This window comes from Cyprinodon tularosa, unplaced genomic scaffold, assembly GCF_016077235.1.
Source record: "Cyprinodon tularosa strain WSP-4 unplaced genomic scaffold, ASM1607723v1 ctg307, whole genome shotgun sequence".
In the NCBI taxonomy this organism is placed as follows: domain Eukaryota; kingdom Metazoa; phylum Chordata; class Actinopteri; order Cyprinodontiformes; family Cyprinodontidae; genus Cyprinodon; species Cyprinodon tularosa.
The window spans coordinates 675,457-702,955 of record NW_024039016.1 but is presented as its reverse complement, the minus strand read 5'-3'; the positions used below and the strand labels follow the sequence as shown (position 1 = coordinate 702,955).

General features: G+C 34.7%; 1 protein-coding gene across 3 annotated transcripts in view; it reads left to right on the top strand.

Annotated features, from left to right (window-relative positions):
• The window catches only part of LOC119787958 (glucocorticoid receptor-like), a 96,262-nt gene extending 68,982 nt beyond the window's left edge, over nucleotides 1-27,280 (top strand). For all 3 annotated transcript variants that reach the window (XM_038292051.1, XM_038292049.1, XM_038292050.1), the window contains 6 exons: nucleotides 3,380-3,496; nucleotides 7,583-7,846; nucleotides 9,694-9,838; nucleotides 11,337-11,467; nucleotides 24,944-25,101; nucleotides 26,639-27,280. In XM_038292051.1, the coding sequence (XP_038147979.1) occupies nucleotides 3,380-3,496; nucleotides 7,583-7,846; nucleotides 9,694-9,838; nucleotides 11,337-11,467; nucleotides 24,944-25,101; nucleotides 26,639-26,791 (968 nt within the window). In that variant the 3' untranslated portion in view covers nucleotides 26,792-27,280. The remainder of the gene's footprint in view (nucleotides 1-3,379; nucleotides 3,497-7,582; nucleotides 7,847-9,693; nucleotides 9,839-11,336; nucleotides 11,468-24,943; nucleotides 25,102-26,638) is intronic.
• The last annotated feature ends 219 nt before the right edge of the window (nucleotides 27,281-27,499 follow it).

The window sequence follows — 27,499 nt, the reverse complement described above, 5'->3', positions numbered from 1 at the left end:
TTAAAATATATTTTAAGGGGGTTAAAATTTAATATATATATGATAAAAATTATAATGTAATTATATATGTTATATATATAATATATTTTATAAATATATATATATAAATGTTTATATGAAAAATATTTTAGTTTTAATAAAATTTGGTAAAATGTAAAATGTATAAAAAAATTGTAAATGTAAAAAAATGTAAAAATTGTATAACTTTATATGTATATATATAGGGAATTGGGTTAAAAATATATATGTTATGTAAAATATAAAAGAATATGATACATAATATATGTAAATATATATTTATATGGGGGGTAAATAAAAATATATACATATATGTATATTTATATTAAAAATTTGTATTTATGTAAAAAACAATATAAGTATTTTTTGATTTTAAAGTATTTTGTATTTAATAAAATTTTAAAAAATATTTAGGGAAAATTATAAAAATACATATATAAAATATGTTTATATATACATATATATGATATATAATTATTTATATAAAATGCATAGTATTGTTTATAATAGGGAATATATATACATAAATATTTTATTTTAAAATTATATATATATTTGAATTTTATATAAAAATATTAGGTAAAATGTAAAAGTATTATATGTATATGTATATAAAATGGATATGTATTTGTATATATATAAAAATATTATAAGTATATATATATATGTGTTTTATGTAAAATAAAATGTATTTTTAATGTATATGTATAAGTATTAAAAGTAAAAATGATATATATGTAATTATATACCATTATATGTATATATATATTTTTATATGTATATATATATGTATAGGTTATATATATGATATTATACATATAAAAGTTTTATATATAAATATATGTGTGTTTAATAAATAAAAAAATTATGTATATATAAAAATTTATATGTTTTTAAATGAAATATATATATATTTTAAAAATTTTATAGGTATATATGTTTTTTAAAATTTAATAAAATAAAATAAAAGATATAATTAAAAATTTTAAAAAAAATAGGGAATTTTATATACAATAAAAAGTAAATATAATAAATATAATTTCAATCATTTTTTGTAAAATTAAATATATGTTTTAAAATATACTTATATATGAAATTTTAAATTTATCTATTATATTTGTAAAAAATATATAATATATATTTTGAAAAATGAAAATTGTATTTTAATTTTTTAAAATGTATATATATGTATTGTAATGTATATATATTATTTTGGTTTTAATTATAGTTAATGAAAATTTTTATATGTATTTTAGTAAAATAATAATGTATATAAATGTAATTTTGAAATATAAAATAAAGGGTATATATATAATATAAAAATTTTAAAAATATATATATGTGTGTATAAAATATTTTAAAAAGTGGGGTGTATATTATATATATTTGGTATATTAATAGTATATATATTGTATAAAATTTAAAATTTTGTATTTTATATATAATATAAAAGGGTATATAAAATGTTTTAAAAAAATGTATTTATATATGAAATTTTATTTTTAAAAATCAAAAAGTATAAAAATATTATATTTTATAAAAAATTTTAATAAAATTGTAATATATATATAAAAATGTATAAAAATGTAAAAAATGTTGTATATTATGTAAAAATATATAAATTTATATTAATTTTATAAAAAATTATATAAAAATTTTATTTATAAAATATATATAAAAGGGGGAATTTTGGGTATATAATTTTATAAAAAATGTATAAAAATGTATATAAAAGTTAAATATTAAAAATTATTCTAAAAAATTATGTTAAAATTTTAATAATATGTTTTATAAAATATATATATAATATGTATTTTGTAAATAGAATATATAAAATTTTAAAAAATATTTTAAAAATGAAATAGGGTAAAATGTAAATATATATAAATGAAATATGAAATATGTATTTGAAAATTATTGTAAAATTATATAATAAATGTATTTTGGTTTTTATAATATTTTAAAAAGTTATATATATGTATTTTAATATAAATTAAGTAAAATATATATATATATTTAAATATATATGGGTATAAAATAAAAAATATTATTATATAGTATATATATAATATTAGGGGTAAAGACAAGAAAACCCAAACATTGAACTGAGGGAAAAAACTTGTTGTTTGAAAAGGAAAGTGGATAAAAAAAGGGAAGAAGAATTTTTTTGGCTTCGGGGTTTAAAATTTGTACCCTGGGAAAAAATAAAGACTGGTAGAGGTTCCAAATTATGCCCCGGGGTTTCCCTTTGGATAAATAACATTTTTATTTTTTTCCCCAATGGCATTAACACCAAAACAGGGGATTTTAAGGGTGTTAACTTTAAATACTTGCAAAAGGTTTTCCCCAGTTTAATTAAAATTTGGAACAAATAATGGGCCATCTCGTTTTTTTTTTTTTAAGTAATGGTGTTTTTAAAATTGAAATTTTAAAACCTTTGAAATAAAAAAACAGGGTCACCCTCTTTTTCGTGGGTTAACACCTCTAATCAGAAACAGGAAAAATGAGAAAAGAGGTTTCTTTTTTTCCTTTTTTTATACGCTGTATATAAATCTATCACTGTCCATCTGTTTTGTATCTTTATGTTACTGATCCACAACTCTTAGCAAACCCTGTTAGGACAGGCGGGAAGACGGCGGGCCATCCATTGAGTCCCATAAGAAATCTTTCACAGGGCATCCCCTCATTTAAACCGGCGAGGAGCCGTTGATCCTAGACCAAACTACATTTTTAAAAGCAACATATGTTTGCTTTACAGCTGACCTGAACGGGAACGGATTTAAGAGTTAACTGTTTGCACAGCATCAAATCATAAAAGGATATTAAGAGGCCATAATAACATCCTGATGTAGAAACATTTCTGTGATTGGCTTTATTTTATCACATAAGCAAAAGGGTATTCATTGCATTTCTTCCTTCTGGTTACACATCTATCACTGGTTCTGTTTCTTATTAACTTGCATCTAATCAAAGATTCTGTTCCGTTTCCCTCCCCCCCACATCTGTAGAGATTATGGCACAATGCTTGTGTAGGAAAACAATTATAAAGAGGCCAATCATCTTAAGTCTGCTAAAAAAAAAGCAGGTCAAAATGCTGTAGAAGTGGTGGCGCTATGCCCTCATCTTCAAACACAACCATTGTGCCTGGTGGTAGGAACACAAACTTTGAGAGTGAAGCTGTCAACACTGCTGGGATGCAACAACTTTGTGGAGGCTTACTGTAAAATCAACAGGTGGCGAGTGTGGTTTTTGCAGGCTGCTCAAGCTAATCCTCCTCAAACAGTCTTAGCTGGCTAATTTGTCTCCCCTTATCCACTCTGCTCTTCCTCCTTTTTTTTTCTCTCTTTTTTTTTCTGTACAGGTCAGCACAACTACCTGTGCGCTGGAAGAAACGACTGCATCATTGATAAGATTCGCAGGAAGAACTGCCCGGCATGCCGCTTCAGGAAATGTCTCCAGGCAGGAATGAATCTGGAAGGTAAGAGGAGGAGACCTGCTCTAGTCTTCATCTTTATTATTAAACACATTACCTGGCCACAGTTACTGTAGGTATAGGACTGAACTCATTGACTCACTGAAATGTTGGCATGACCTCACATAGCCTGATTAAAATGGTAAGCTAAGGGATTAGTAGTAGGACCGTTTCCCTCCACCTACTCCTTTTACACCCACCTTCTGTCTTTTTGCTCCTCCTCCTCATTATGCATGACCAGAGATCATGTTGAAAATTCTCCCACCTGAGACGTGCAACTCTTCCAGAGTCACCACAGGCCTCCTGGCTGCTTCTTTAAGTCAGCTTTTTCTTTATTGACCTGTAGGTTTCAGGTTTTCCTTGGTCTATATAAGGCTGTTTGTGCCCTAATATTCTCAAACAAACGGAACAAATAATAGATTTTCTGAGATCAAACCATGCATAGGTTTACTATGACCTGATTAAGGTAACTTAAAGCTTACTGTGAGCTGAATGCATAGGCATGTTGGTTAAATAAGTTATAGAATATTTAGGGCTGATTAGAATGTTTGCATAGCACTGAAAAAAGCTGCAGTGTGCAATGTATTCTGCAGAAGGTGTATTGCAAATTTTTCAGATTAGGTAACATTCACATTCCTTTAGTACATTTGTGGAAATCTATGCATATGATGGCTTCTGCTGATTGAAGACAGTTTTGAAATGCATTAGAAAATAATCTAAACTGAAGTTGATATAATAAACATTCTATGGTCTGTGGGTTGTCTAAAAAGAGACCTTAGAGTCTATTAATAAATTACCAGCTCTTGCAAAGAGTCAACAAAGGCATGTCAGGGAAAGATTTAATGATGGTTTGCCATATAAAGGCAAAATAATTTCGGCAAAGACATTTCCTAAAATCCCTCGTTTCACTAAAAGTACTGATGCAAAAAAAATGATGAAACACTTTTAGGAAGGACTCTGTGACTTTGTCCAGAATGTAACCTAACCTAATCTGACTCAAAAAAAAAAAATAATAATAATTTGCGTAAAGTGCTGAAATGAAAAAAATGATTTGAAAGAAAATTTACATTCAGAGAGGTGGTTTACTAGATTGCATTTTTATGAAAATAAAGATTTATATTTCTGTCAGTATGTTACTTCAACAGACATTGTTTGTTTTTATATTGGTCGGTTTAAAAACGGTTTGAAAAAGGCTCCCAGTAGAGCTTGTCCTTTCTTGGCTGCGATTCTTTTCCTGTTTTGTTTGCCAAAGCACTGAGACTAAACCTGATACACTGGTGCTATTTTTATAGCATGCTGTTGCACAGACAAAATAATGAACCACTGTTTTAATAAGCTGGTTTTAGAAGTGCATAAATCACACAGCCAGAGGTTTGATCTGGCTTTATTTTTTATGATCTTCAGGTTCAACGGGGAAAAAAACCCAACAAAAATTAAAAATAGGGGGATGAAGTGTTTGGGAGTTCTTTTATATTTATTGTATCAAAATGAAGAGGTGTCACGATTTTGATCAAAATGCATTATGCATTTGCAATAAAAATGATGCAATGATGCAAAACAGCTTCCTTCAGTTTACTGGAAGGAAGGATCTGCATTCTACATTCTTTCCTGCACCTAAGGTGCAGCACACTGACCGAAGGATCTCTGCAGCTCTGCATCAGCTTCATGCATGGAATGTAGACAGTGTCCAACAGTGATGTTCATCATTTTTTTTTCTGTCAACAATAAGCTGCACTGTGTCTAGGGGGCATTATAGAACAGAGTAGGCTTTCCGATGAAATGATCTAACAGCTTTCCTTCAGCTGTAAATAAACAGCTGCTCCAACACCATAGAAGGTGGGGTTCGGTCTTAAGTAGCCCCCCCTGCTTTATAAAAGATCTCTGCCTCCTTAGCAGGTAGAGTCTGCTTTGACTCTCCTTGTAAACAGCAATAAAGTTGCTGCTTCCGTGGAGCTTATTGTTCAGATGACCACTCAAGAATCCATTATCACAAAATGTCAGTTCTTAAATGAAGAACCTGAAGCACTTTTTTCTCCTATTTATGAAAATCAATAAAAGGCTGGTCAAAGAAGTATTGCTAACCAAAAACCTGATCAATGCATCCCTATTAGATGAATGAATATATACATCTATGTGTAAATTCAAAACTATTTGTTTATCCTTATATTTGCTTATTCTAAGACTAAAAATATCAGGCTTTGGTTTTTGGACTAGAAAACCTTCGTATAGACTGCAGATTGAAAAGTTAAATTGAATGTTTTTATGATTTTTCTTTAAGACCATAAAAGAGTTCCTCTTTAAAGGAATGTTTATTATTACAGTTTTAATATTCAGTTTTTGAGCATGTACAAAGAAATTGCTTAAACCCTATTAAAGTAATTTATTTTCATTATCACTGTTTGTGCTGTTAGGTGAGAGTCTTTAAAAAAGGTTGCATATGGGAGTCCAACACAACAATTGCTTTGATTGTGTTAAACTTAGATGTTGTATTTAAGCATATGTTCCTTTCAGGACATTAAATTGCTCACGGTACTTTGTACAAACCAGCGTTCTGCAAGAGAGGCAGGAAGACCGAAAGTGGGATTTGATGGACGTCAGCACATCAACAGACAGGCTTCGTATTGAAAGGCTTGCTGTTGCCATAGAAACGCCAGGAGAGGAAATTAAAGAAAGGCAGAGAGTAGTAAAAGCTTGTTTTTTTTTTTTTTTCTGGTGGTAACCTCTCAGCATTTGATATGTTTTTCCACATTTAGTTACAGAAAATGTCAAAATGCCGAACAAGTAATGTACAGAGCGCGGGCAAAAACTGCTGCATTAATGGAGAGAAACTCAGAAATAGCAAGAGTAGGATCTTAGTTTTATCAGTGTATATGACAGTACACATTTTCAGTGGATAGAAGGCAGCTACATGACCTGCCTGACTCAATTTCCTCATTTCTTTTATTCTAAATAAATAAATCCGTATTACACAAGCCAAAGGCTTTCATTTATATATATATATATATATATATATATATATATATATATATATATATATATATATATATATATATATATATATATATATATATATATATATATATATGACACAAACTATTGTATTAGTTGATGCATTTGCATTTAATATTTCATCATCTTTAACAGCTCTGTTGCTGTTGGATACTACATATTGCAATGCAGATGTGATTGTTTGCAGTATTGGCTAAGTGTCAGATAGCCAAACATTTTTTTGGCAGTTCAAGCAATCAGACTGTCATCGATCAATTGTTTTCTGCTTATCCAAAAGAGGCGTTTCATCAGGGGAACGCAGACGCCCGTTTTTATAGACGCACACACCAGCTCATTCTGCAAAATTCCAAGGCATTTACAGCCCAGAGGCGATGAGCAATTCTGACAGTAACTTCTGAGGAGCTGATTAACTATCTTGTATAAAGAATTTGTTCTTTGTGTCATGATCCATATCTTATGACTATCGGGGAGCCTGGGAATTTAGACTGAGCAGTACATAGAGAACTTTATGTGCAGACCAGAGCAGCATCTGCAGAAGAAGCCCTCTGTGTTTTTATCTATCTTCTGCCACATCTTACTCTTGATGGAAAAGAAACCATGATGCTTTACTCCTCAGTATGAATTACCCTGCGTTACCTACAGTGATAATGATCTGTATCTAACATCGGCTCCTTTTGGCTATGTGCACGGAAGGCGTTTGCTATTGACAGACAGTTTCTGATTACTTTCTTGTCTATTGTCACAGGTGCATCATGGTTTTCTTTTTGCACATTTGTGGTGGAAAAACTTTTAATTAGTTTTGTGGTTCCTTTGCAACTGAGCTCACTCTGAGTAACCCTCACTGCGAGAACTCTGTTTCCCTAAAAGTAAGATGACAGTGAGCAATGTTTCATGAAGGTAAAACAGTGAGGATAATAGAAATGTACTTTAACTCTGATAAGCTTCTAAAATGTACTGTTATCAATTTATAAACCTGAAAAGCTATGATACATAATCTCGCAATTTTGAAGTTGTGTTTGAAATGAAATTCGTCCTTCTAAACATCAACCAATAATTTATTTTTTTTTTATCTCGTTTCCATAGCGAGGAAAAACAAGAAGAATAAGATAAGAGTGCAGCAGCGATCCCCAGAACCAACCGGCAACATGTCTGTGGCCATCATACCCAGAAGCATGCCCCAGCTGGTTCCCACCATGCTTTCTGTCCTGAAGGCCATCGAGCCTGAGATAATTTTCTCAGGCTACGACAGCACGCTACCAGACACCTCGTCCCGTCTCCTGAGCACCCTCAACAGACTGGGAGGCCAGCAGGTCATCTCCGCCGTCAAATGGGCCAAGTCGCTGCCAGGTACCGACGTCTTCTTAACAGCTATGTTTGTTTTAATGTGTCCTTCAATGTAAAAGCCCAAATAAGCAATTTGTTTTAGTTGTTTTACTTTTAAAGGTCCCCCGATGTTAATGCGACCTGTACACAGAACACTGATTTCTCACTCTGCATTTATTCAGTTTATCTTCATTAGTAAGACTTGACATGTTTTTAATGCCTCTACTCTGCAGTTAAGAAAAAAAAACTCAGCATCTAAGTAACAAAATGTTTGATTTGCACCAGATGCATGAAATCAGAGTAATTGTGGCTCAGGAAAGCATGATTTGATCAGAACAATGCCAACTAATAGCGATTTGACGGTAAAAGCATCTTAGCCAATGTTAATTCCTCTGTAAATGTGAACAAATGGGATGTTTTACAGCTTATTTTTTGTCAGTAGGGAAAACCTTTTTTTTTAGGTCGATTCAGTAAAAAAAGGCTTGAAGTATTACATAAAACCAGAAAAAAACATGTTCTACTCAAGATAAAAAGCACTTAATGATAAAAGAAATTGTTAGATATAAAATGCAGAATACTGATTTCTGTATAAACTGTTTAGTAAAGCCAGATAAATATTTGTTTTTTTATTTGAATTTTATCTTTATAACTTCTAAGCAAATTTGCATCTTAGCAAATTTGTATAAATACTGCTGTTTTTTAGTATTATTCAATGCCTGTCCTGCTGAATGTTGCTGTGACAGAAAACAGTTCTTTCTGCTTAATACCTCAGCAATAACACAAGCTTCTTGCTTCCATGCCAAGCCGTGTTGATGCAGTAATTATTGCAAAGGAGCTCAAACCAAGTTTTAATTACAGAAGCTAAACTATCAATCTAGATGACGTTTGAGCTGACCTTTTTAACTAAGTTGATGTTTTAGGTGTTCAAATGTATTCTCTAAACAAGAAAAATCATATTTCACTCTGTTATTTCTTTTTGTTGCTCATTAATATGCTTCACATGTTGCTTTTTTTAATTTTGTGTTAAGCTGTATTGCAGGAAATTGCACCAAGATTGAACTTAAATTTTAATTTTAAATAGAGCTGATCAGTTTAGCCATTTTGTTTTCATGACGTCAAGACCCCTTTCTTTCAGGACTTTATTGTTCCTGCTGTGTGGACAAATGCTAACTTCTACCCATATACATTGATTTGCATGCTAGCTGCAACTCTCTGTCCATTTCTTTGTAACAGCAAGCCTGCTTTAAACATATTACCGCCATCTAAAGGGCTTCAGTTAGAAAGCCTGTAAATGTAATGCTATCATAACAGTACTTCTGTAATATGGGAAAAAAACGTTTTGTTAAGTCGTGATTATATTTCATTTGCAATAAATTGTCCAGCTCTAATCCCCACTAATGTTACTACATCAGAATATGTACTAAAAAAATTAAAAAAAAGATAAAGCAAATACTAAGCATGCTGTAAACATCATTAGTAAGATATTTTTTCCAGGCATTCGATGGTTCATGTTCCATACTGGATAAAATGCTCGACAATATATAAATTACCAAAAAAAAAAAAACCGGATCTAACCTTAAGAAAAACACAGTATAGAATAAAACTAGTTTATTGGTTGTAATTTAGGTTTTTCTTTAGGGGAATTCCTAGAGATTAAATCTACCATCAGATCCCTGCTACACCTTCTAAGAGAGGGTGGTGGGGTTTCTCTAAACAAACAGAACACTACATTAATTATAGCTACTGCAGATATTTTAATGCAAAACAAATGTACAGGTCCGTACATGTGTTTTATTAAAATGTATATACTGTATGCAGGAATTCCCTTTATTTGCTCAGGTCTGATCTTTATGCATTTCTGTCCCTGCCAGGCTTCCGTGAACTGCACCTTGATGACCAGATGACTTTGCTGCAGTGCTCCTGGCTCTTCCTGATGTCCTTTGGTCTTGGTTGGAGATCCTATGAGCAGTGTAACGGCAGGATGCTCTGTTTTGCCCCAGATCTCGTCATAAATGAGTGCGTATGAAGACTACTTTATCAGATAGATCTGCTTTTACTTTCATTGTTTTTAAGCAAAAGAACAGCAGTGATTGTCTGCTTATCGAGGACGATACCTTGCAAAACCTTTCAGCCATAGAACATGACTAAGTACAATAACGTTATGCAGAAGGAAGACGGGATTTTTCAGACTCACTCTAAAACTGGGTTTGTCATCTCAGTCGGCATACAACAAGACCTTAGAAACCTATTTCAACACATTTGATTTTAGGAGAAGTCTGCTTTTGTCCTTGTTTAGTCTTTTAAAAGAAGTATTGCATGATTTTATTTTATTTTTTTAAACAAGATATTAAGTGTCTCAACATCTGTTTTAGCTTCTTTCGCTCTGTGTAAAATATCCAAAGCCTGACTGAGAACTCATCAGTAAAAAAATAAAGTAGTATGGCACCAAAAAGAACCAAGATATGACCATCCAATTAAATAGTAAGACCACCATCAACTATAAGCATCTCTAAGATAGCTGTCAAGTCAAGTATGAGATATAGCAAACCTCTGCTGCACTCATATCAGATGAACATGGGGCATTTTAAGTACTCTACTCATTGTAAGAATGGTAGTGGCAGTATTATGCTGTGGGGATGCAATAACAGAGAAGCTGATCAGAGTTGATGAGAAAACGGTAGAAGAAGAAAGTCCTGAGAATGATATCAAACAGATCGATCCTGGAAGAAAACATGTTAAACCTTGCAAAACGCTTTAGACTTGGTGAAGGTCAGGGATCCCAACATACAGTAGTCAGAGCTACAATAGTCATGTACAGGAATGGCCCTGAGTCCAGATCTTAATTTGATGTCACTGTAGCAAGATTGCAAAATCTGCTGTTTAAAGATGCTCTTCAGTTAATCCGATAAAGCTTGGACTGTTTTAGAGAAAAACAGGCATTATTTGCATCAACTGGACATCCAAAGCTACTAAAGCAATGATTTGGCTGGTTTGCAGGTTTAATTTTTCTACACCTTCAAATTTATTTCATGAAAACACCGTCTCCGATTTTTATGTCATGAAAGAAATATTTAAAATCACGCGTTTTTTCTTCTGTGTAACATTATTCTTCTTAGTCATGTTCAATGCTGGAATGTTTTGAAAGGTATCATCCTTGATAAGCACACAATTACTGCTGTTCTTTTGCTTAAAAACTATGAAAATAAAAAGAACACAAGTGTCTTTCAACCTTTAAAATGTACACAGCGGATAAAAAAAACAACAAGAAAAAGAAAACAAGTTTTAGTGGTATGAGTCATACCTGGTGCCATTTGAATTGTTGCTGATAAATTGTTATATGTGGTATTTAAGAGTAAAAATATAGTGTGAAGTTCCTCCTCTTCTGTTCTAATACGGTATTGTTGAATAACTTTCAGTGTGAGGAAAGAATGGCAGAATTAGTGAATAACTTTGATGTTGTTTATGTTCCACCTGTCTTCCCATTGTCATGTTTACTTCCTGTGTCCGGTCGTAGGGAGCGTATGAAGCTGCCTTTAATGGGCGACCAGTGCGAGCAGATGCTGAAGATTTGCAACGAGTTTGTCAGACTGCAGGTCTCCTACGAAGAGTACCTCTGCATGAAGGTCCTGTTACTCCTCGGTACAGGTAAAGCACTTTTTATTAGCTTGATAAACATTACAAATAAAAAAGTGTTTTTACTGCATATTATAACTACTACTACTAGAAAAGTAAGGGGAGTTTCAACAATTTTCACTCATTTTTAACATACATTTATGATTATTGGGCCCTTCATTACCTTGGTTTCACTCATTATTATTATTATTTTTTTTTTTTATTGGCAAGCTTAATGAGAATTTCTGGTTTATTTCCACCTCCACACCATTTCAATTATTAATATCGGGTTGAGTAAGGTCTGTGTTTATTTGCATTCAGTAATGATGGCTCTAAAATGGGTACTTTATCATAGGGCTGGGCGATATAGAAAAAAAGCTTATCGATAAAAAAAAATGCATATTGATCGATATCGATAATTATTGAAAAGATTTGAAACCATATTTTATGTGCAGCTCTGCCTGGACTTTTTATAATATTGCTAAATGATTTAATTTTAATAAAAAACACAAACACAGACTTCGAATTAAATCTTTATTTAACCCACTTTTTTAACCATAACAGAATTGTTTTAAAGAAAAATAACTTAAGAGACCTGAGTTATGTTATTAAATACTGACAAAGAATAAACTAAAGTGACCAAAATAAATATAACAAATAAATAAATGCCCCCCCGCCGCCGCCCCCGTTTCCTGCTTTAACCTGAGTTATTACTTTGAAGTTTCTGGCCCCTCAGCATTTTTCTCTCAATTGTTAGAACTACGTGGGAAACTGCCCAGAACTGAAAATATATATATATTTACCGAAGATTCCTCGGAGGAGAGCCGCGCCGGGGCCTACACAGCTCTTACTCCTGCGGGTGTGAGCGGCTGAGATGATAAAAAAAAAAAAAAAAGTTGGTTGTGTTATCAGACTTGGTTTTCACTGGTTCCCGACACATTTTACAGATGACTGTGGTTTGTTTTTGGTCCGACTTGCCATGACCGAAATACTGCCAGACTGCCGAACTACAAAAACCCTTCTTTGAAACAATTTCCTCCGTTCCTCCGACTCTCCTTGCTTCGACATATTCATGTGCTCTGTGCTGTGGTTTGAGAGGGCGGCGCTTGGTGACGGCGTGCCTGGGTCCGCGATTGTGATTGGTTGGGAGGAAGCAGTGACTAGCATAAACCTACATGCTAGGCTACAATGAGAAGGAAGGAAAACTGCGTTTCTTTTTTATCGAACTTTTATCGACCCTCTTTTTTTTCCATTGCGCCACACGTCTATCGATCGATATATATCGTTATTGAATTATCGCCCAGCCCTACTTTATCATGTATTTCTCATAAAAGAACAAACTTTATCAATTCCCCTGCCTGCCACAATAATAAAGTATGAAAAGAGTAACATTTTGTACTTTGGTGAGTTCATGGCGGCAGACGGGAAAAGCAGAATAATTTGGAAAGCTTGGAAGCTTATCGACACTTAATAGTAACAAAGTTGGCTGTGGGCTGATACACAAACGCAGCAATCTGGTGAAGAGGAAGGAATATGTTCAACCTACCAGAGTCTGAATGGCTCCTGCTATAACGCTTGGTTGGTGGTTAGGGAAGCAGAGGGGGAGACTGCAGGCTGCGCAGGTACAGATGGATCCGGCTGATCATGGAGCCACAAAGCTGCTGTAATTCCATCACAGAGTCCAACCTCTGATTTTGAAATAAAAAAAGAAAATAATTTTTTCCTTCATAGCTCTATCATTCTTGTAGAAACACGCATACAAATACTCAGAGAACTTTATTTGTATTCATTTTTTATTTTATTTAACTGAAAAACTAAACTTGGGATTTCTTCTCCCCTCAACCGAGAAATAAATTAATGAAATAAATCATTCAGTGTGTATTTTATTAGTTATTAGTAGTATTCCAATTTTATGCTCATAAAAGCATGTATTGCATTTAGAAGGAGCGCGGCTCCTTTTAAATGACTAACCAGCAATATGCATTGATGTGCATGAATCTAAAGGATTGCCATAAAAAAAAATTATTTTTAATTCTGTACATTCAAAAGCAGGTTAGATCAATGCATGACTGGGCTAATAAGAAAACAAAGTTTTTTAACTAATAGATGGTGGTAGGGAGAATTCTTAAAAGTTATAATTTTAAAATACTGTAAGAAACTTAATACTCTTTAATGCACACATTTCCTTTATACATCCCAATTTGTGGAAAAAAAAAAAAAAAGTTGTAGGAACTACCCAGTTCCAGCCTGCAAAGAAATATGTAAAGCAGCATAAATAGCTGAAAAGCTCCTACCGTATGTCAAAATAACCATGGCAACAAAGCTGAAAGGCCATCACAGACAGACATATTAACACACCCGAGGGAGATGAAATACAGCCAACCAACAATTGATCGAAAATAAATGTGCCAGTTCTGTTTTTGTTCTACAAAGACTGAAGTCCAAAAGGTGCTGCCTGCGGCTCAGTCCAGCTAATTTCCTCACTTCATCCTGATTGTAAAGTTTAATAAATCTGTATTAGTACCTGAACGTAACCCCATAGATTTCTAAAAGGAACGGCGGCACCACGCAAACTAGTGAGGTAGATTATATTTAATGTTTAAAGCAATTCAGAATAGCATGAATAGATAGAACACAATTAGAAACTATCCTTCCACACAGCCCACTTAAAGAGCGTTCCCAACGCAGCTATTATCTACAAAAGAGCTTCCAAAAAATGCATTATCCACAGCATTGTTCATTAGGTGCACTTAATAATCGTGAAAAATTGCAGTTCATCCAGAAAGTATGTTTAAAAATTGTATTTTTAAAAGCAAGTACTTTGTTACTTTTTCTTTAGTACAAATGTGAGTGTGATACTTTTGCTTTTATTAGAATATTATTTATTTGTTTATTTGTACTTTTTCCAGTATTGCCAGCAGTGAACATGCAGCTTTAGGTATGTGTGTTTATACCTTGTCCACCTTATAGCATCTGACTGGTTTGAAATTGACAGTATAATTCATCACCTTTTTTCTGGTAGGATGGAGAATCTTTGAGAACAAACATGGATTTAATGCTTATAAACGAATAATTATTTAAAGTTTCCATCATATGAGGAGAAATGTGATTTGGTTTTATTGTTCATTTTTAAAAGCTCAAACTCGTGGAAATCCTCCATTTGATTTTATTTTGAAAGTCTTGTTTCTTAGCTTGTTATCGTGACGGGAAGTTTTCGCGGTTGCTGAACACTTCCACGTAACGTTCATTTTCATTACATCCCTTGTTTTGTTTTAAACTTGTAAAAATGAGGCTGCATGTTTTTTTGTTTTTTGCAGAAACACATACATGAAGCCCTTTGGTTTCTGGAGTTTAATACTAAAGGAGCAAACTTAATTAGACGGCAGGAATCCTTTTATATGGAGACAACTCATCTAAATGCAATTAATTTTTTTTTTATGTGTGCTGGCTGATATTGATGGCTTTTTTTCACATTTAGGATGAGAAAGTGTTTTTATTTAGTTTTCTTTTCATTCAGAAATTACAAAATATATTAAAATTGGAAAGACTGACCAACCATTAGCTGTTTATGTATTTTAATCATGCTTTTCTTTTCTTGGTTGGAACTTCTGAATGGATTTTGAGGGAGTGTTATGCCAGAGTTTGTTTTTGTTTTTTTGTCTTTGGCTACGAAATTTATACTCTTTATAGAATAAATGTTTTTTTATTTTTGCATTGAGCTCAGGATATGCATCAAGACATATCCTTGAAAAAGCCAAATGTTCAAACCAAACATCTTAGTTTAAAAATGTTATATTGATTGGGTTTTTTATAAAGTAATTTCCTGAAAGAAACTTAATTTCCTTGAGAAATAAAGGAGGTCAAGAAGGAGGTAATTTTGTTTCTTTCCTGAGGAGATAAATAACAGGCTGCTGTCTGACTTATGTAATCGTCATAAATTGTCAAAATAGGAGCTCATCATGAAAGAAACTCATTACACAAAAGTCTCATTTCCCAGCTTTAAATCGGTCCTTTTTTGCCTGATAATGAATTGGATGCAGCATTTTTATTCATTCAGTCTTAATCGTGTCTGAATGGAGTTGAAATGGTGTAAATAATGGGAACGACCTTCACTAGACTGGAAGAAAAACGTGAAGGGTCAACAGCCTTCTTGTTGAGGTAAAGATGCTAAAGTGTTGGCCTTACAGGTTATTCTTCACTTTAAAAAACAGCCAAATGTCAGATGGTGAAATGTTCCTTTTTTGTAAACTGTGAAATGCAGAGTTAGAGGCTGTTCTTTCGTTGACATTTAAGGGCAATTGTGGAGGGAGCGTGCTCCTCCTGCAGATTACATTTCCATACTAAGAGCAGGTTGCATTTTTACTATTTTACTGTCTTCCTTGCAATGCAGTTGAACCTATCAGGTCAGGACGGCCTTCTTAAGAGCTCATTCAATAACTTCTCAGGGACATTTGTCAAAAGCAAAGCCATTTATGGAGCAGTTTTGTTTTTATCCATTACAGCCACAGAAGCATTTTGACCGTATGCTCTGCAGTGCGAAACTATTCCTACCACTTTAACTCTCAGGCTTTTTCTTCCGACGGGCATTTAAAATGTGCGTTATGAGGATTTTATGTCGCAGAGCATCACAAAGGTATACATATTTTTGAAACGGTAGGAAAGATACTTTTTTTATTATTTTAGTTTTTATGGTGTGCATTTATATTCAGCCTTTCTGAGTCAGTAGTTTCTTGAGATTTATTATTTTGTATAGTTTTACGTCAGACTGAGCTGTTTTAAAAGCTAAAGCTCATTCAGACATGATGGTGAGTTTCATCCCAAATGTAGGGGTAAAATTCCCAAAAATTTTACCCCTACATTGCTTTTGGCAAACCATAAACGTAGATTACCTCGTCACAATTGTTCTAGTTCTCTCATCAAAGTTCTCCCACCTTAGTTGTGGATCTCTGCAGCTCCTCCAGAGTTCACTTTCTCTTTTTTTATTTTTTTTATTTTTGTGATTTACAGTTTTCTTTTAAGAACTAATTCCCAGGCCGCGAAACAGGAACATTACAAAGTCAGTGATTAGAGATGCTCGATATTGGGATTTTGGCCGATATCCGATATGCCGACATTTTAAAACTCATGTAGCCGATAACCGATATCGATACTGATGTTAAAGCTGGACAAAAATAAGTAGTCATTGAAAATAGCAGTTTTGTTATCCATTTCTGACACTTTGAAAAATAATATACTCAAATATATTTTCATATGCTGATATCAAATTGATTTTAAAAAATGCGGTATCGATCTATTTTACTTTCAAAATCTCGTGAAATTTCATCGTTCTGTTACAAACTCGTGATATTTTGCAACTTCTTGTGAGATTTTGTTAGTAAAATAGATCGATACCGCGTCAATATATCAACATATAAAAATATGGCAAAATTTCGTGAATTTTCGGGGGATTTCGTAGCATAACGATGAAATATAGCAATACTTCATTAGTAAAAGAGATTGATATGGTGTTTTTAAATGGCAATATATCAGCATATGAAGATAATGTATCAATAGTTTTCCCCTCGTCTTTAGAAGTTTTTAAGTCTGTAAAAAAGAAGTCTTTGAGGAAGAAGAAGTAGTAGTATTTTTTTTTCTTTTTTTTTTTTCTTTAGACTTTAGAAACTCAGAAGCTGATCAAATATCGGGTTAAATATCGGTGGGGTGTCCGATGTCCGATATTCAGTTTTAAGGCCGATACAAGCCGATACCGATAGGGGGCCGATTATATCGTGCATCCCTATCAGTGATCAATACCCACCCGCCCCACCCCAACCTTAGCTACAAATCACATGACCCAATACATAAAAATCAATAAAGAAATAAATAAAAATAAAAAAGGACAAACATGTGAGACATCTCATTGTGTGTGATTCACCTGAAACTCCATTTGCAGTTTTTTTTCCCCACATTTGTATGGTTGACACTCTTACCATATGGATTCTTGCAGTAGACAGTTCCATCATTATAACATCTTTAAAGTATAACAGCCATTTTTTAATAGGAAGCCTGTGTGGGGGCAGCCATCTCTGAACAAATACTTTTTTTTGCTGCTGTTAGGCCTGTGAGCAACACTTTTCGCTGTTTCTCTGTACATTTAAACTGTGAGTTGTCATTCAGTAACTGCAAACTTGGTTGTAATGGAATCTCTAATAGATTAAAAGTCACCCTTTCCCAAAAAGACTTAACCGAGTTTACTTTCTCTTAGCTGCTTCTGTTCATATTCTTGACAGTGGATTGTTAGCCCGCTCTTTTTGCCTGGCTTGATGAGGAAGGCTACATTTTTGTTATACATTGTTCTCATGTGCAGGGATGCTGATTTATTACCAGAACCTGCTTTAATCTGCTCACTTCACCCTGACCTTTCTGATCTATGCCTTTAGAAGGGCTTTATTTATTCACCGATTAAATAATGCACTTTTTAAATTCACTTAATGCATAGATCACTTATTAAGATTTTAATGCAATGAATTATACATTTTTCAGCCTTTTGCATAATGCCAAAATAATATCAACAATTTTGTTGCCCAATACAAAATAATCCTAAAATAGGCAGAGATCAGAACAAATCTGCCTTTGTGTTTCAGACGAGTTCATGTAAAAGTCCAGATAGCCCCTTGGCGTCTCTGATATGTGTGATTATGTAAATCAGCCGGTAAGCTCCTCTTCCCATAATCTCTGCAGGTGCCTGTTGCTTTTTATTGGCTTTTTGCCTCTCTGCAAACAGACAAGGACTTTTTTGAATTATTCACACTGTTATATTAAACCCTAAGCTGGAATTTCATCATTCACCAGGAAAAGAAAGGCTGATGGAGTTTATTCTCTTTGCATGGTGCACTATACTGGCGGCTTATAAAGGAAGCTGTAAAATGAAGCTCATAAGATGTTAGCTTTACAGCTTTCCCAGTTCTTTAGAGCAAACTGCACAAGATAGCCATGCCCTACGATGCTATGCAGTTACATTAGTAAACGTGTCATTGCAGATTAAATTAGGGTTGCTGTTATACAGGTGCTGGTCATAAAATTAGAATATCATGAAAAAGTAGATTGATTTCAGTAATTCCATTTAAAAAGTGAAACTTGTATATTATATTCATACATTACATACAAACTCATATATTTCAGATGTTTATTTTGTTTAATTTTGATGATTACAAATGACAACAAATGAAAATCTCAAATTCATCATATCAGAAAATTAGAATATTACTGAAGACCAATAAAAACAAAGGATTTATAGAAATGTTGGCCAACTGAAAAGTATGAACATGAAAAGTATGAGCATGTACAGCACTCAGTATTTAGTTGGGCCTCCTTTGGCCTGTATTACTGCAGCAATGCGGCGTGGCATGGAGTCGATCAGTCTGTGGCACTGCTCAGGTGTTATGATAGCCCAGGTTGCTCTAATAGTGGCTTTTAGCTCTTCTGAATTGTTGGGTCTGGTGTATTGCATCTTCTTCTTCACAATACCCCATAGATTTTCTATGGGGTTAAGGTCAGGAGAGTTTGCTGGCCAATTAAGAACAGGGATACCATGGTCCTTCAACCAGGTACTGGTAGCTTTGGCACTGTGTGCAGGTGCCAAGTCCTGTTGGAAAATGAAATCTGCATCTCCAAAAAGTTGGTCAGCTGCAGGAAGCATGAAGTGCTCTAAAACTTCCTGGTATGTGGCTGCGTTGACCCTGGACCTCAGAAAACACAATGGACCAACACCAGCAGATGACATGGCACCCCAAACCATCACTGACTGTGGAAACTTTACACTGGACTTCAAGCAACGTGGATGAAGTGCCTCTCTTCTTTTCCTCCAGACTCTGGGACCTTGATTTCCAAAGGAAATGCAAAATTTACTTTCATCAGAGAACATGACTTTGGACCACTCACCAGCAGTCCAGTCCTGTTTCTCTTTAGCCCAGGCAAGACGCTTCTGACGCTGTCTGTGGTTCAAGAGTGGCTTGACACAAGGAATGCGACAGCAGAAACCCATGTCTTTCATACACAATCCTCTCCAGGGTGCGGTTATCTCTCTTGCTTGTACACTTTTTTCGACCACATCTTTTCCTTCCCTTCGCCTCTCTATTAATGTGCTTGGACACTGAGCTCTGTGAACAGCCAGCCTCTTTAGCGATGACCTTTTGTGTCTTGCCCTCCTTGTGCAAGGTGTCGATGGTCGTCTTTTGGACAACTGTCAAGTCAGCAGTCTTCCCCATGATTGTGTAGCCTATAGAACTAGACTGAAAGACCATTTAAAGGCTTTTGCAGGTGGTTTGAGTTAATTAGCTGATTAGAGTGTGGCACCAGGGGCCATCAATTTTGAACCTTTTCACAATATTCAAATTTTCTGATATGATGAATTTGAGATTTTCATTTGTTGTCATTTGTAATCATCAAAATTAAACAAAATAAACATCTGAAATATATGAGTTTGTATGTAATGTATGAATATAATATACAAGTTTCACTTTTTAAATGGAATTACTGAAATCAATCTACTTTTTCATGATATTCTAATTTTATGACCAGCACCTGTAATTAAGAATGCACCAGTCGGTTTGCATATTTCACCAGGATCGTCTCTGACTGGAAACCAGCCAGTCAAAATAAAAGCTTCAATAATAAGAAAGTAAATATCCTTTGTTAGAGTTTAAACTAAAAAGTTTTGCCACATTTTTCCACCTTCGCTCCATGAACTGACTCCATCCGTCCTCCTTTGGTTCAGAACTCTGCTGCTAGGGTCAGTCTCTAATCCCCTCTTTTTCCCTCATTAGTCTATTTTGAAACAGCTGCATTGGACTACCTGAATACTGTCCAATTTAAACTACCTCTCATCATTTTACAGGACTATTATTGCCCTATCACACTGTACCTGTCCCAGCTCCTCTACATTCACAAGCTCTCCCGCTCCCTCAGGTCTTTCATCCCCTTCTCTGTATGGAGAGATATTTGTGCCATCGGTTTGAGCGCGCAGGAACCAATCCGAGCGCGCAGTGAGACAACACGCGCGCGCGCAAAACCGGTCTGGCGCGCGCTCAACTCTGAAAAACCCTCTCAACACACTGTTCTCGCGCTCAGTTTCATCTCTGCGCGTGCTCGAATCCGTCTCTGCTCGCGGTTGCTCTCCTGCTCTCTCTCCGCGCTCAACACCAGCTGTGCGCTCGGCTGTTTCTCCGCTCGCTCGACTCTCTGCGCTCGCAACTTCAGCAATGTATGTAAATGAACCATACCATCAGCCAATCACACTCAGCTTCTTTTCATCCAATGAAAGCATTCCTTCCTTCTTCTTCTTTTCTATCATGGCGGTTCGCAAGCAACTTCAAGGTGCATACCGCCACCTACTGTTCATGAGTGTGTAGCAACATTGTTTTACATCTATTCAATTCTATTTTTTAATTTTGCATTCTGAAGATAACTAAATAATGCTTTCCTTAATCTATAAACATCCTTTATATTTCCTTTATTTCCCAATAATCCTTTAAGACTCCATTCTTGGCCTGTCATTTCAACTACTCTTCTCAATTTTTCCCTTTCAGGTTCATATGTTTTACAGTTCATTAATATGTAAGCATTCGTTCCAAATACTACATCCGGTTAGATGAAAAAAAAATAAATAAATAAATAAAAACACAATCAGGAAAATCAAACTACTCTTACAGTTATTTTGTCAACATTCCTAAGATAGTACTATAAAATATCTTGAATTATCTCAAATAAACTTCAGTAAAACAGTTATTAGATCATTGCCTCATCCATCTCTTTTACCTGCTATTGACATGGATTTAAATTTGCTGTTTTAAAAGAAAAATAAGGAGGATATTTCAGGTTCAAGTATGGTTCAACAGTATATAGATAATGTTTTGGATCATATTGGCCTTACTCTTAGCTTTTGTGGCGGGTGTTTCTTCTTTTTGTTGTTTTTTATGGAGGTTGGCAAACAACAATTACCGCCACCAACTGAAAAATCCTGTTTATCAAATTATTCTTTTTAATATATATAATAAAGAATAACCCTCTTATTTAGAGTCCATCTGTAAAAGGTCTTCTAAATAATAATTGTTAAATTTCAGATCAGGTCTGCTGTCTGAATAATTGCGTTTAAATTAATATAACAGTCGCTGATCTAAAATCAGAGCAAACTAAACTTCTTAATGGAACGATTTCTTCAATCCATTGTAAGGCCAATATGATCCAAAACATTTCTCCTTTGTAGGCTGAATTCCATCACTGATTCTTTTACCCGATTTAAAAATAAATTATGAAACTAAAACAAAACACCATTCCTAATATTGGAATATTTTGAAGCATCCATAAAAATTTAACATATCCATAATATTTTTTATCTATATATTGTTGAACCATACTGGAACCTGAAATATCCTCCTTATTTTTCTTTTAAAACATCAAATTTAAATCCATGTCAATAGCAGGTAAAAGAGATGGATGAGGCAATGATCTAATAACTGTTTTACTGAAGTTTATTTGAGATAATTCAAGATATTTTATAGTACTATCTTAGGAATGTTGACAAAATAACTGTAAGAGTTGTTTGATTTTCCTGATTGTGTTTTTATTTATTTATGTATTTTTTTTCATCTAACCGGATGTAGTATTTGGAACGAATGCTTACATATTAATGAACTGTAAAACATATGAACCTGAAAGGGAAAAATTGAGAAGAGTAGTTGAAATGACAGGCCAAGAATGGAGTCTTAAAGGATTATTGGGAAATAAAGGAAATATAAAGGATGTTTATAGATTAAGGAAAGCATTATTTAGTTATCTTCAGAATGCAAAATTAAAAAATAGAATTTAATAGCTGTAAAACAATGTTGCTACACACTCATGAACAGTAGGTGGCGGTATGCACCTCTTAAAGTTGCTTGCGATCCGCCATGATAGAAAAGAAGAAGAAGGAAGGAATGCTTTCATTGGATGAAAAGAAGCTGAGTGTGATTGGCTGATGGTATGGTTCATTTACATACATTGCTGAAGTTGCGAGCGCAGAGAGTCGAGCGAGCGGAGAAACAGCTGAGCGCACAGCTGGTGTTGAGCGCGGAGAGAGAGCAGGTCGAGCGAGCGCGAGCAGAGACGGATTCGAGCACGCGCAGAGATGAAACTGAGCGCGAGAACAGTGTGTTGAGAGGGTTTTTCAGGGTTGAGCGCGCGCCAGACCGGTTTTGCGCGCGCGCGTGTTGTCTCACTGCGCGCTCGGATTGGTTCCTGCGCGCTCAAACCGATGGCACAAATATCTCTCCATATCTCTGTCTCCTCTTATTCTGGGTAGCTGCTAACCTGCTTCCAACATGGTGACTCCCTTGCTGTTTTTAAAAGTCGTTTCAAACCTGTCTGCATATTCCTTTTGAGGTTTTGTTATTTAAGCAAGCTGCCGGTGCTTAGCGTCATCTCACTAAACTTGCCTTTGTAACTTTAGAGGGTCGGATCCATTACTGAATGAGTCCCAGAGTGCCGCTTTAGAGGTCTGAGCACCGTTTACTTTAAGTTTGTAAAAGTAAACCTTATACTACAATTCTCAAGTGAAAATAGACTTTTTAACTTGTATTAATAGTTGAAATAAAATGCTTTTAAAATTTTCTGCACAAACATGCCTCCAATTTTACAGACAGGTTTCGGAAGTACTTGTTCCTTTAGAACAGGGATTTTAGAAATGTTAACCTGCTGTATTAAATGGCAGTAGTAGGGAGAGACAGTGGAAAAAACTAAGATAATATATCTGAAAGTTAAATTTCCAGAGATATTTTCTTATTTATTCATGTTTTTTGTATTTATTCAGGCCCTTGCAAAGTAATGTTAAATAGTTTTATTTTAGCTTGACAGCTAGTAGCCAGGCTAGCTGCCCTAGCAACAAGACTTCAAACAGAAGGTTATCACTGTCACTACCCGATACCTAAATTATGTTTTAACCTTCTTTAAATATAGTAAGCTCATTAAACTATAATGGGTTAAAGGTTACTAATGTATTTCCTGAGAAAATAAATGCCTTAAAACCATTTCTGTTTTGTCACATGTCTGCAGCGGAAATGGGATCATACGCTACTCCTGGGAGCTAAAGTTTTTGGCTTTGGATTAAAACATATATTTAGTGTTTTTGAGTTTTATCTTTTCCTTTTGTGTTAATATTATGGTATGTAGTTTGTAATCTAAGGAAAGAAAAAACTAAAATGCAGATAAACAAGGTTTAATCATAATTTGCCAGACTGTTCAGAGCACGTCCGATGATGTCAGACAAGCTATGTAACACAGAAAATGTAAAAAGCATCGAATTGTCTCAGAAAGTCATAAAAAAGATGTTTTAAAGATTTAAATTAGCATTCTTTAGTGATTTAAGGATAAATATAAGTAGTTTTAATACCAAGATTACGTTGTTTATGGCGACCTGGATGAATATCTGCTTGCACATGTGCAAATAAGCTGATGGTGTGAATCGTGGGTCCGGTACGGATCAGGTAGTGACAGTCTCACCATCACTGCACTAATAGCCCATTTCAGACAAATGTACCTATAAATATGTGGGGGAGGGGTAACAGGATTTAATTCTTCATACAACCAAGGGAAAATCCCACTGCCATTTCTACCCCAGAATATTCTTACAGAAGAAGTTTTAAAGTTTTTATTGAATCTGTGGAAAGATTACAGTGAAGGCGCTCCAGTCTCTATGGTACGAGGACTCTTCTTTTTTTTTTTTTTACTGTGTCTAGCAATGTGGCAATAAAAATAATTGTCTTGATGCCACAAAGAGAGCCCAACAGATTTTGCTTTCACAAGTGGAGCAGTACGGCTATCGCCATAGAGTTCCGCTTGATTTATGCATAGAAATAGCTTTATTATAATTCATGCAGGGAATATTACAGATTATATGGACACTGCAATGTAATTAGAGAAGGAACAACAGGAAAAGATGAAAGAAAGAATGATAAAACGCCTTCTGTCTTCATCACCTGCAAAGAGAGATGTTTTTGTTTTTTGGCATGCAGACTAACTGAACCAGATAAGAACCCAAACTGTTATGAAAAGGGTTAGATTACTCTAATGCCAGTAAGGACTAATATTAGATATTTTTAACATTTCATTTTAATCACTATTGAAAAGGGCTTAAATAGTTTCTGGCATCATATTTCTATTAACATCTGGATAAAATATACTTTTATCCCTTAATCCTTTATAATATTATAAATATCTAAATTTTTTATCAAAGGAATAATTTGTTACTTTTCCCCCCCAATGTCATTATAAAATAATATAAAACATAGAAATGTGATTTCTTTCTTTAAAAGACTGAAAATAATTGAATATACCGGACAAACTGCTGGGTTTTGTATTCTGCCTCTTCAGACTGGGAGTACTTTTAACAAAACAAAAAGGTTTTACGAAGTTTTGTTTTATCTTCAGGTTGTTTTAGTTTTCCTCCTAAACTACACCCTCATTCATCGCTGTGTTTTTCTTGTCCCGTTTGTGCAGTACCCAAAGAAGGCCTGAAGTGCCAGGCGGTTTTTGATCAGATCAGGATGACTTACATCAAGGAGCTGGGAAAAGCCATCGTGAAACGAGAGGAGAACACAAGTCAGAACTGGCAGCGATTCTACCAGCTAACTAAGCTACTGGACTCCATGCAGGAGGTTAGTGATGCACAAACGGTAACATCGGCACAACTTTACAGGATTTTTCCTACTGAGATCAACTAGAAACAGGATGTGAAAGTTGTCTCCTAGAGATGCATTTCCTGCCAGCCTATTTCCCACATATTTGTTTGAATATAATAAAAAAAGGACATAAAATATTTCCTGTTTAGCTTCAAAGTGAGATTCCATTTAAAACAGTGACAATATTAGTAAACTCATGTCATCCAATTTGAGATATGAATAAATAACTAATTAAGGAAACATAAACGCTAAATATTTGAAAAGAATCATTTACAGTATAGGCTTAAGATGTTAAAGGCATACTATGCAACATTTTTCAGTTAATTAATGTGTTCCATAACGTTTTGGATGATTAAATGAGTCATTTCAGGTCGAACAAAGGTTTTCTCGGCCGCCCTGGTGGTCTGTAGGGGAAATACTGTACTTGCATTTGCAGGAGCACCGACCCGCACCCACAGGCTCAGACGTCTCGTGCATCGTGAGAGTCGGTCTTGCTTTATGGCGATAACTTGGCTAACTACAATCTTTGTTATTTAGACACATGCATAACAAATAATGTATGAAAACATGCTAAATTTTCAAACTCGAAAATTGCAACAAAATAGTCACTTACCGCAGTAGACATGGTGATTTGTTGCGTTCGCCTGTCTGCTAAGCTCAAAACAACCGCACCTGGCTTGACGGAGAAACCGGGAGAACAGCTGAGCATATTTACGACAGTGCACTTTTACTTTCGCCCTCTGGGGGGAGCCTCGCTGGAAAATCAACACCGGTTGCACAGTATACCTTAAGTATAAGTCGTAGGGAAATCATATTTAAATTTAAAATTATTCTGTCTTAAACATTGATATTAATGTACTCTTTACCAGACTATATTGTCCCAAAATATAGAAAATTTCAATAAAATAAAAAAAAATCCTCTCTTAAAATCTGTTTTGTTTTTGCGATGATAATAAAATTGATAATCTTACGTGCTTTGGACTAGCAGTGCTGGGATGAACTGGCTTTAATGGAGGAAAGAGGAGCCCAAACAGTTTAACCTAAACAGTTTAACAATAAATAAAAACATAAAACATTTGTGAGGGGACTGATATTTTTCCATAGCATCAGGTTCGCTTTTAGCAGACTAAAAATTCCTAATGAGAAGCATTTACTAGCCGGTAATAAATGTCACTTTAATCCTTTTTATTTAAATTAGGAAGTGCTCTCTAATAGTTTTAGGATTAGGGTAATTAATAGGAAATTCTTTGTGGTAGAAAATTGGTGGAGAAACATTTTCTCAGCTTGTAATATTATTCAATTAAGTTGTATTTTATAGGTTGGAACAATAAATTTTTTTTTCATATTGACAGATTTCCTCCTTTTTTTTAAATGGGTGCTTTTATGTTCCATTTAAATCTCTTTATAGCTCCTCTGAAGTCATGTTCATTACTCGTGATGAGCTGCAGATGCTTTGAAAATGATCCATCTTTCCGAAATCCGCCTCTCATCTTTTTAAACTGTCTCGTTCCAGATGGTGGAGGGTCTCCTGCAGATTTGCTTCTACACCTTCTTGAATAAGACCCTCAGTGTGGAATTCCCCGAGATGCTGACGGAGATCATCACCAACCAGATACCAAAATTCAAAGACGGGAGTGTCAAACCTCTGCTGTTTCATCAGAAATGACGGCCTTGAAATGTGAATCAATGCCTTAAATCCCCAACCTGCTTCAGGCCCTTCTGCTCAAATTCTTTATTCCGCCCCCCCAATATTCTTGTCCGTTCTTTGGTGTTTGTTTTCATTTTTGGAAAGTCAGCCTCATCCCTTCATCCCTTGCCTGTTCAGTCTAATCTCAGAAATTACCCATAGCCTCATAGTCGCCACCCCAGTCTGTCTGCACAGAAGCAAATTGAATGTTTTTAAAGCATCTGTCCGTTTTCCTCAATCCCTCACCTCTTGAACTCAGACATTTATTTTTTTTAAAGTCCTCCTACTCTCTACATCGCTGAAATCATTTTAACTTGCCGGCCTTGCTCTGCTTCTCCGCGCTGTGAATGTCGCTCACAGTCTAGAGACGAAGGGGACAGATTGAAGCTTTGATGCAAAAGAACCTCACTTCTTCTGGATTCACGGACGAAAAGCAAAAACGGACCCGAACTGGACCTATTTACCCGATCAGTGGAAGAAAAAGGAAAACGGAGCAGCTTGTGGATCCGTCTTCATGTTTTTTTTTTTTGTTTTGTTTTTTTTAACGCAGATGCACATCGCAGATCACGCATTCAGAGTTCAGCAGACGCCACGCCACGTTCAGCGCGAGCTACACATGTTTACACAGGATGTATCTGAGGGAAAACCAGTGCCTTTTAGTTTTCATTCTCACAGCCATCCGTTACA